The sequence below is a fragment of the Nematostella vectensis genome, chromosome 7, assembly GCF_932526225.1.
Source record: "Nematostella vectensis chromosome 7, jaNemVect1.1, whole genome shotgun sequence".
Lineage (NCBI taxonomy): Eukaryota > Metazoa > Cnidaria > Anthozoa > Actiniaria > Edwardsiidae > Nematostella > Nematostella vectensis.
The window spans coordinates 4,108,611-4,118,022 of record NC_064040.1 but is presented as its reverse complement, the minus strand read 5'-3'; the positions used below and the strand labels follow the sequence as shown (position 1 = coordinate 4,118,022).

Below are 9,412 nucleotides of genomic sequence, written 5' to 3'. Positions count from 1 at the left end.
CCGAAACGATCCCCAAAAGTACCCCAACTGATCCCGGGACCCGAAACGATACCGAGGAGTCCCCGAAATCAACCCCAAGGAATTGCAGTAATGTGTCGGAACTGCAAATGTTTAGAGTGTGATTCCTTTTGTTTGTCCATAACTGCAATTCCTTGGGATTCATTTCGGGGACTTCTGGGGATCGTTTCGGGTCTCGGGATCAGTTGGGGTACTTTTGGGGATCGTTTTGGGTCCTGGGATCATTTCGGGTCCTGTACATATCCCCGTCGTCGTAGACCATGGAATTTGGTATTTCACGTCGTGATTGTTTTTACGTCATAGTTTTCTGCTTTTGTGCCCTGGAGTAGTCACGCAACGTGGCCCTCACACAAGCCAATACCATACCCTTGGTACCAGAGGCTCCAAGCTTCGTGGTGAAAAGTTTTCGCTGAAATCGTTGTCGCCACGAAGCTCGGAGCGTCTGGTACCCAGGGTACCAATAACAGGGTCCCCTCTAGACATGACAAGCCAATACCCGGGTCCCCTCTAGACATGACAAGTCAATACCCGGGTCCCCTCTAGACATGACAAGCCAATACCAGGGTCCCCCTCTAGACATGACAAGCCAATATCAGGGCCCCCTCTAGACGACAAGCCAATACCATGGTCCTCTCTAGACCATGACAACCCAATACCAGGGTCCCCTCTAGACATGACATATCGGGGAACTAGTATCAAGCTGTGTCATTCACCAAGCAACTGATTCACTATTGGGGATTAGCATCTCGAGAAATATATTCTTTTATTTTTGTTTATTATGAACCTTTTTGCCATCTCAAAAAAAAATATAATATGTAAAAAAAAAGAATTATTTTAACACACTTCTAATATGAATTATGTTTTTACATTTCTTACTTAATACTGTACATATACTATACAATCTCCAGCTATATAGATATTTTTTTCGTCTCTTTTAACTTCTAACATGGAGACGTCTTGGGTGTCAAATCTTATGGGTAGCGCTATTCCGTCTTTGTCAACATGTGATCATCCCAGGTCAACGGTCATCCTGTTTCCATTGTGATTCTAATACTTCGGAGAAAACAAGCTAATTTTACCCTGGCTCTGAGAGAGAGATCCAATACACAGGACGCGGGCTGATAATAGGTGTGGCAATGGTCTTGAGTTTTTTTCCCGTACTGTGCGTGTGGAATTAAACCGGGATTATGGATCAAATCGCAGAGTTCCCAATGAAACCACGACATCTGAATGATTATGGAACGACTGGTCATTATTAAAATCAATACTTCTTCATTGCGTAATATTCTAAGCAGTAGGCGACCGAGGTTGATAAGAAACTAGTTTTTGACAGATCTTAGACTCTTAGACCTCTTCCCAGACTGCCAACTTTATAATCGACAGGAAATTGGACAGAAAATGATTTCAGCAGACTATACATTCAAAACAAATCTCATTTTGTTATGTAATTAACTCTGACACTCTTATCTGGGTCGCGCTGAAGCGTGATACGCCAAGACTAGTTTTACTTTTACGTATCCATTTTTGCAGGATCTTGAGAATTATTCATAAGGACGAGATAGACAAGTCTACACTGAAAGCAGTGTGCTATCTAAACATGGAATTATTAGTCTCAGTGTGATTGATAGCCGAGAAGTGCTCCTGCCATAAGTACTTGGCATTGGTTCACCATTGGCACAGAAACTCATTGTACGCCGTACATTCTTATATCTCCCTAATTAGGTAAAACAATAGTCATATACACCTCTAGATATCACTAAGTTCAATAAACTATCCCTCATTAACCCTCAAATATAATTATATTGTTTGATTTTAGTCTAATATACTAATTATAAATCTTGGCGGTTAGTGTTATTTCGGACAAAGCCAGTAATGAATATAGCACCTCGCCGTGGAGGGATACGAGGTATCTCGACCACGGCATTGACAATTATACTGCACAAGAGACGCGGCTTGTAGGCGTTTCAAGTTGCTTTGCACTGCACCCTCCGTAGAGCATACCGCAGCCATCACAACCCAGCCTTTGGGTTCCCTCACGGATACATCATGTCCCGATACTGCTGAAGGTGTGAATGCGGTGGACTTCTCTCGGTACACACACGAGGAGAAGTTCACTGATGCTGCTCTTGGTCCCATAGGCCCGCGCTCCCCTTGTGGTCCCTGTATCCCTGGAGGTCCACGGCTCCCGTTGAATCCATGCGGCCCTCGCAATATTTCAATCTCCCCACCACCATGGCCGGCAGACGGATGCGCAAGTTTAAGGAGTTGATGATTCTGTTCATCGTCGCTCCGTAGAAGACGTTTTATTACTGCTTCTTTCGCTTCTAATTTTTTACTTAAATGGGTGACATTATTATGAAGATTTCGGACCATCATCAGTAACTGAGCGGTCGAGGACGAAGCCGAGACGGATGCATCTGTGTGAACATCCTCCGTCAGACATCGACTGCAAGCCTTAGGGACAAGGATGCCAGCTAAGACAAGCACGGATAGTGCCAGCGCACCAATACCAAATAGAATCGCGATGAGAACACACAGAGGCATTCCTTTACACCTCCGCTGCGATTTGTGATGCGAGTTCTCCGAACTGCTGCATATTTCGCTGTCGGCACGACACCGCTCGTATAAATCATTCATCTTTTTCCTCGGCCTGGCGCGGCTATCTCCGCACGGAGGGGGATTCTGATTCAACCGCTTTACCTGGTCTAGAAGGCCGCGAGGGTCTTCGTACTGGTGAAGCTGCCCTTCCTTCGTGAAGCCATTCATTTCTTCGTAAGACGAGTGTTTTCGCGGCCGAAAAGGCTCTGTATCGTGGTCAAAGAATGGATCGTCACATGGTTCGGGGCTGGGAGTGTAAACTCTGTTAGGGAACTCTGCTCTAGACCCAACACTAGACATTTTGAATCTTGTATTTGTATTCCGCAATGGGATCCCTTTGAAGAGATTTCCGTTGTTTTCTTTTCAGTTAGCGAACTGAATGTATCGGAATGTTACGCTGCTACTAGACACCGGTGTCTGAATGAGTGGGTTTGGCTCATTGACTCTGTATCGTAGTATTCGTAGACGAATTTTTAGTTCCAGTTGAACAGCACTGAATCCAATCTCGTCTCTTAGCGCGCGCAGCGTTGTTATGTCAAATGCGCATTCAGTCTCTGAAACTGCAATCGAAGGTCATTGCCGGACGTCAAAAACCTATCAGCAGGAAGTCAAGAAAAATAACACATCATGTTCAAGGAGTACTCTGATTGGCTGTAGTGATGACATGTCTAGTTGATTACACGGCTCATTTTTCGCGCCTTTCTCCCGCGTGACGTGCCATTTATGGAGTTCTGGGACGAAGCCAACATAGACCTCGGAAATGAGGGATTATCTACGATACACCGTAAAACTAGCATACCAACCCATTAAGTTTAGATATCCTTTTGCTGGTACACATTTATTTAGAATCATATTTTTGAACAAAATGGAGTTTTAGTCCTCGTTTCCTGTTTAATAGTGTCACACGGTTGGACGGGCATTCCTGGGTCAGCCAAGCATGAATATTACGTGTTGCTAAGCACTTCTGATTGATTTTCAATAGAAGTAGAAGTCATTATAATGTTCAATGTAGTGTTCATATTAATTTAAGAATGCCGTTGGCAAGCTATAGCTTTAAGTTAAGTGATTCCGTGAAACCAAATTCAAGTAGGAAAAGAGAAAAGTCTCGGAAAACACGATCGACACGCAATGAGCTACGAGTTGAGGCAAGCATTAACAACACACGCATCAAATCGGCCATAGAAAACGGCAAGCAAACCACTCTCCCTACAGAATCAAACGACCTACGTTTGCTTAAATTTGAGCATGTTGGAAAAGCTGGGCCTTTGGTGGTTTACGCGGAAGATAAAATGCAGCAAAACTCGTATGGGAACTATAAAGTAATCACATCATTTCGACCTCCACAAAGCATGAGAAATCAGCTTTTCTTTGCTCACCATGCCGCACGAGATGCGACTTTATTCATGGAGTCTGAAAACTCACTGCCAGTCATTGGTAAAAAGCACAGCCCACTCAAAGACGCCAGGAAACCAACGGCGGACTATGACACATATACGAAACCTATCACTGGCACGGACCAGTTTGAAACTTTGCTTGCTAGGTACAAAGAAAGAAGAGACGGTCATGAAAAGGCGCTTGGGAATGATTATCTGTATTTATTTCAGAAACTCGATCGTCTTTACAAACACACGAAAAGTGAGAGAGAAATGAATACAAGAACGTTTAGTAATATGGCGATCCTACGAGATAAATGTCGCATGGCTACCGAGGTCCAAGGTGTTACTAAGCACGAGAAAGCTTTTATTGAGATGGTGAGACAGAAGTCGATCGTGTTACCACGGCTCACCGTGCAAAAAACCCGCGATAAATTACCAGACTTGAGTGGAAAACCAGACAAATTAAAACTTGTTGTGCCAAGAGAAAAACGAGGACCGATGCCTTTATTCAGCTCAAATTATAAAGAAGATTCTGAATCTAAACAGGATACGATTAGACTTCCACAAATTTGACATGAATGAATGAGCAATTATGATAAATAAACTATTTATTGAATGTTTATTAAAATCTTTTTATAAAACGTGCACAAAAGAAAGTTCGCGCGACGCAATTCCATACACATTCTTTTTCAAAGACAAAAGATCTCGCAAAGATGTTTATATTCTTGGTATTCAGACGATTAGATTGGTAAAAAAAGGTGCTATGTGGCTAAGTCACGATTCTCTCTGTGCTGACAGCGTAAGCTGCTGGGTTGGGATATCTATTACTCCGCACGTACGGTTTCTCTAAAACAGATGGACCATGCATTGGTGGTGATTCCTATGGGTGCGGTTCCTGTTATGACAGGAGTATTTAACAGCAGACAGTGCCAAGGCGCTTTACATCACCTTCTAGAAATACCTCTCTCTCCCCTATCTGCTAACCACTTCCTTTTCCGTAGGTAATCATAGAGCACTCTCGCGCCCTGCAAAGACAAACCACGTAGAAAGAACCGGACTTCTTTTAAAAGTATCATTACTCTTCTTTTTCCTATCCAATAACCTCTTCCCCTTTCGTATGTCATCATCGAGCACTCTTGCGGCCACGTGGAATGACAATAAATTGTTCCATTTGGGTGTTAACAAGGCAGAGTTCCTCTTAATCTCTCTAAAAATACCACTTAAAGTTGCTGTTTGTCCTCCTCATTTTTTGAGAGGATGAGAATGGGTGGATCTTCTCCTCTAGAGTACTTCCCAAAGCCTAACTATTTCAAAGTTAGAGGTTGATCATTTGGTCTTTGAGAGTGGCTGTTTTGTTTGTACGATATATTTTGTTATCAAACAAATAGTCAGTTAGATTTTTCAACAAAATGTGAATATAATTTACAGGATCTTTTGGTACTCACTTCCCTGCTGGCAGAGGCCTCTCTTCTCTATATTTCGGTGGGCTGGCACTCGCGAACGCCAAGGGAAAAGAGGCCTCTGTTAGCAGGGAAGGCACTTACTCTCCCTAATTCAATATTAATTATTTTTTGTGTACTCAATAATCCAATTCCTGAGGAATTTGCTAAGGGATACTAAACCTTATAAGATCTACTTCAATGTCAACTGATGCTTTCTTGTGGAATTTGTATGATTTGGGTAAATCATATCTCAGTTGAGCCAGAACTTCCATCTCAACACCCCATTCTGTTGCCTTTTTTGTTATGTGAGGTCTGGTGGAGGTTTTGTGCAGGGAATAGACTGCTTTAGTGCTGAGGGCAAGAGCAGTCTCCACAAACAGCATGTCAATACCTGTGACCAATACAAACAAGCCATGAGTACATCTAGACCATTACTGTAAATGCTATCACATGGCCAATTTAAACTCCCGCCCAATATTGAATCACTTAAAGCCGCATTGTCACCAGTTTACTTCCGGAGGTCCGACGGAAACCTTGACCGTTAAAAGACAATAGAATCTATTAGAATCTATGCTATTAAACAAGCCATCTGCTCTAAATTTTCAATCACATCCTGAAAATAAACTTCCAATAGACACACTGCTTTCACAATTTTAAAATATTTTTCACGTTTACCATTAAAATTATCGGAGATTGTTACATAATTGACCGGAAGTAAACTAATGACAATACGGCTTTAAAGAATCCCCTCATACTGCTAAAAATGATAAAGCTGTGAAATGATTGACACATGGGGTTGGCACATCAAATATTTTGGGGGGTGGGGGGCATATAGTGCACACACCCACTATCCTGCCTAAAACTGTTTGTGTGTGTTGGGGGGAAGGGACTCATGACAAAATTCAAAGAATTTTTTTTCATTCATATACAAGTGCATATGCTTCTTTGCAAAATGCTTTTATATATGTTCCCTATTTTTATACCACCAATCTGCACCCCTTGTACATCAACTATGTTGCATGTGACAAATAAATAAATAGGGACTGCAACCCAGCAAATTACCAAGGCACCAAAAACCTAGAAAAATAGTTCCACCCCCTCACCCAAACACAAACACAAAAAAAATACCCCCTTCCACAAGACAACAGTGTTGAATTAAAAAAATTCGTTCCAATACCTGAATTATTTTTAGTTCCAAATGGGGGGTTCATAATAACTGTATCAAACTTCTTCCGCCAGCCGCTATCTTGAGTACCCAATAACCTCGTAATGTCTGTCTGGACAAAATCCACACATTCCAGTTCAAATTCTTCGCAATTCCTAGACGCAATTTCCAGAGCGTCTTTATCTATATCAAACCCTACACACATAGCAGCTCCCATCATAACACAACCTACACTGAGCACCCCACAGCCACAGCCCAGGTCGGCCACGAGTTTGCCTTCGATGTCCCCGAACGTTTGATCTACAGTGTAGAGCAGATGAGATGCGATGTGAGCTGTGGTTGGATATTGTTCCAAGTGAACTTTAGGCTTCTCAAACACATCGACTTGCTGTAAGTACCCCTCCAATTCCTTGAGTCTCATTCTGACAGTCTTTATAGACGACGTTTAGGTTTATTTTACGACCTTCTTTGTTGATGTATTTCAGGCGCCATTTTGCCATTTTGCATTAACACACAGGGTACCCAAAATGAGTGTGCTTTACTCTTTCAATATAACTAGCATTCCCATCAAATGAGAAGTATTTGCACTTTCAAACTGAATTATTTAATAATACAATTAAATTATAACTATATCGCTGACACTATCATTAATGGACATACAACTGAAATAACAGACATAACGTCTATATTTTTACGTTAGTTTCTTATGGGTTTCCTGTCCAATAACAAAGACTAGTCACTAGTCACTAGTCACCAAAATGGCGGCCAACAAGGATGAAGATGGTGAAAGTAGCGAAAATAAAAACACAGAAGTAAATCAACGGCAAAGTACGCAGTCTGTTAGCGAATGGGAAACATTTTCTGAAGAACCTACGACTCATAATATCACGGCGATCGAGGGACCGGGCAAGACGGATCACAACATCAGCTCTGAGAAATACCTGGAGACACTTGGTATGTAACGAAATCTTAACTAAGCAAGTATCCTTATCATTTATTTTGGTGAAGTGTTCTTATAGTTGTATTGCTTATGCATGAAGTTTATGCATGAAGGTGGACAAATCATATGGAAAATGAATAGTTTTGAAGATTTCTTATAAAAAATGACCCATTTTGGCCCCCTTGTGTAAGCTGCGGTAGCTCTATCATAAACAGTAAACCCCTCCCCACGGAAAGCAAACCTGTCAACTGTCCCATATGGCGGGAGTCTCAAAGTTTTGGACATCTCAAAGCACCAAATCTCCCACTTCTTAGCGATTTTTATCGCTTCAGAAAAATTATTCTATAGAAAATCTACATTTTGGCTATTTCCTATCAAAATAATAAAAAAAAAATAGTTTCCTTAGGTAGCGCAATTTATCTGACACCATCGTGAAATCTATAAGTGGATTTGTGCAGCGAGACCTTTCTATGTGGCAAATGCCTGCGAAGGTATACCCACCCCTCCCCCCAAAAAATAGTATACCCCACCCCTCCCCCAAAAAAATCTCAAGCCATGAGATTTTCAGACATTCACAGGTATGGGAGAGTCTGCAGAAAAGTAGATGGGTTTAATCGATCAGCATTTTAGCATTTTAAGTTCAATGAACTGCTATCCCTTAGGGTTTTTTAAGGATTTTTCTTATTCTGCTATCTCTTAGGGGTCTCACACTAATGGTGGCCTGAATCGCCTGAAACAATGTGCAAACACCTCTTTCTTTTCATATGGCTGGAATATTGAATACTCAATGTTTTCGCTCTTAAGATTTTAGAACCTTTACCTCATCCAATTCTTTGTTGGTATACTCATAGATCTGACATTGACTCCACACATCAATTTCCCATCTTTTAGAGGCCAAGCTCAAGAAAATCAAAGGCAAAGACTCTTCCCAACTTACCTCAAAACATCTTCTTCAAGGGTTACATGAGGCAAAGGAATCACAGCTGAATAGAATGATGGCAGTAGAATCTATACAATTTATTACCACAGAAGCTTACATTGTGGATGAAGCACAGACTCAAAGAACTGGCTACTGTAATGATATATATAGGCATGCCTTCCCACAGCAACCTATCAACAAAGAGGAAACAGAGTGCTTGATACAACAGGAACCTGAGTAGAATATTAAATTTTGAGGTATATGAAGCTGCTTATTTCACTGGTTTTGAGTGCCTACTAGATGAAATACTCTAGCACAGTCATAAATAGAAACTTAAGATTTACGACAGCAGAGGGGCAATAACTGGGCTCAAATTACATTTCTTTGAACCCTCAAAAAATATATTGTGTGTGCACTGACACTCTCTACTTTTGTAAATCTTAAGATGTCTAATGTTTTGGGGGTGGCGACATCCCATTTTCTTTATGTAAATAACAGAGTTGCAAAACTTTTAAAATCCTAAATCCTCACCTTTATACAAAATAATCAATCCATTCCATTTAATCCATTTAATCAACCTCTTCCTCTTTAAAGAGACGAAATCAGACACAAGTTTGTGTCAAATGCTGTGCTACAATTAGTAACTGATGGGTTTTCAAAGGTCATTTTTGAAAAAGAAAGAAAATAGTAATTTAGAAGTTTTTTTTTTTGACAGTGTTATATCACAGGGAGCCCAAGCTCACATTTTGTTGTGTTTGAGATTTATATGAAAGTCAAAATACACAAAATTCAATTCACAAAACACACGAGACTCACCGAGCTGTTAGAATTGATCATTTTAATCCCCTTTTGAAAATCATCTACATGAGCGCGACTTTTTAAGTGCGACGTCTGAATTAACGTTAAACCCGATGTATTTGTGTCGATACAAATAGACAATTAGATTCCGCACGG

General features: G+C 41.0%; 4 protein-coding genes across 4 annotated transcripts; 2 read left to right on the top strand and 2 right to left on the bottom strand.

Moving 5' to 3' along the window:
• Positions 1-945: 945 nt before the first annotated feature.
• On the bottom strand, positions 946-3,163 carry LOC116619587. Its single transcript, XM_032384511.2, has one exon. It carries the CDS (start codon positions 2,914-2,916, stop codon positions 1,870-1,872), a length of 1,047 nt encoding a protein of 348 aa, XP_032240402.2. The 5' UTR covers positions 2,917-3,163; the 3' UTR covers positions 946-1,869.
• Positions 3,164-3,428: 265 nt separating this feature from the next.
• On the top strand, positions 3,429-4,612 carry LOC116619588. The gene has a single exon (XM_032384512.2). The coding sequence runs from the start codon at positions 3,648-3,650 to the stop codon at positions 4,563-4,565; it is 918 nt and encodes a 305-aa protein (XP_032240403.2). The 5' UTR covers positions 3,429-3,647; the 3' UTR covers positions 4,566-4,612.
• LOC116619589 (rRNA N6-adenosine-methyltransferase METTL5) lies at positions 4,583-7,092 on the bottom strand. Its single transcript, XM_032384514.2, has 2 exons — positions 6,612-7,092; positions 4,583-5,825 (listed from the first exon to the last, which is right to left on the bottom strand). Exons 1-2 carry the CDS (start codon positions 7,018-7,020, stop codon positions 5,599-5,601), a joined length of 636 nt encoding a protein of 211 aa, XP_032240405.2. The 5' UTR covers positions 7,021-7,092; the 3' UTR covers positions 4,583-5,598.
• A 78-nt stretch (positions 7,093-7,170) lies between these two features.
• LOC116619592 lies at positions 7,171-9,262 on the top strand. Its single transcript, XM_048729867.1, has 2 exons — positions 7,171-7,553; positions 8,431-9,262. Exons 1-2 carry the CDS (start codon positions 7,358-7,360, stop codon positions 8,697-8,699), a joined length of 465 nt encoding a protein of 154 aa, XP_048585824.1. The 5' UTR covers positions 7,171-7,357; the 3' UTR covers positions 8,700-9,262.
• The last annotated feature ends 150 nt before the right edge of the window (positions 9,263-9,412 follow it).

Bases quoted from the DNA above. Each gene is read 5' to 3' on its own strand.
- LOC116619589 (XM_032384514.2), bottom strand. From the start codon at position 7,020: ATGAGACTCAAGGAATTGGAGGGGTACTTACAGCAAGTCGATGTGTTT. The intron at 5,826-6,611 runs GTATTGGAACGA...TATTGGTCACAG, and splicing joins TGGAACTAAAAATAATTCAG to GTATTGACATGCTGTTTGTG.
- LOC116619587 (XM_032384511.2), bottom strand. From the start codon at position 2,916: ATGTCTAGTGTTGGGTCTAGAGCAGAGTTCCCTAACAGAGTTTACACT.
- LOC116619592 (XM_048729867.1), top strand. From the start codon at position 7,358: ATGGCGGCCAACAAGGATGAAGATGGTGAAAGTAGCGAAAATAAAAAC. The intron at 7,554-8,430 runs GTATGTAACGAA...CCCATCTTTTAG, and splicing joins GAAATACCTGGAGACACTTG to AGGCCAAGCTCAAGAAAATC.
- LOC116619588 (XM_032384512.2), top strand. From the start codon at position 3,648: ATGCCGTTGGCAAGCTATAGCTTTAAGTTAAGTGATTCCGTGAAACCA.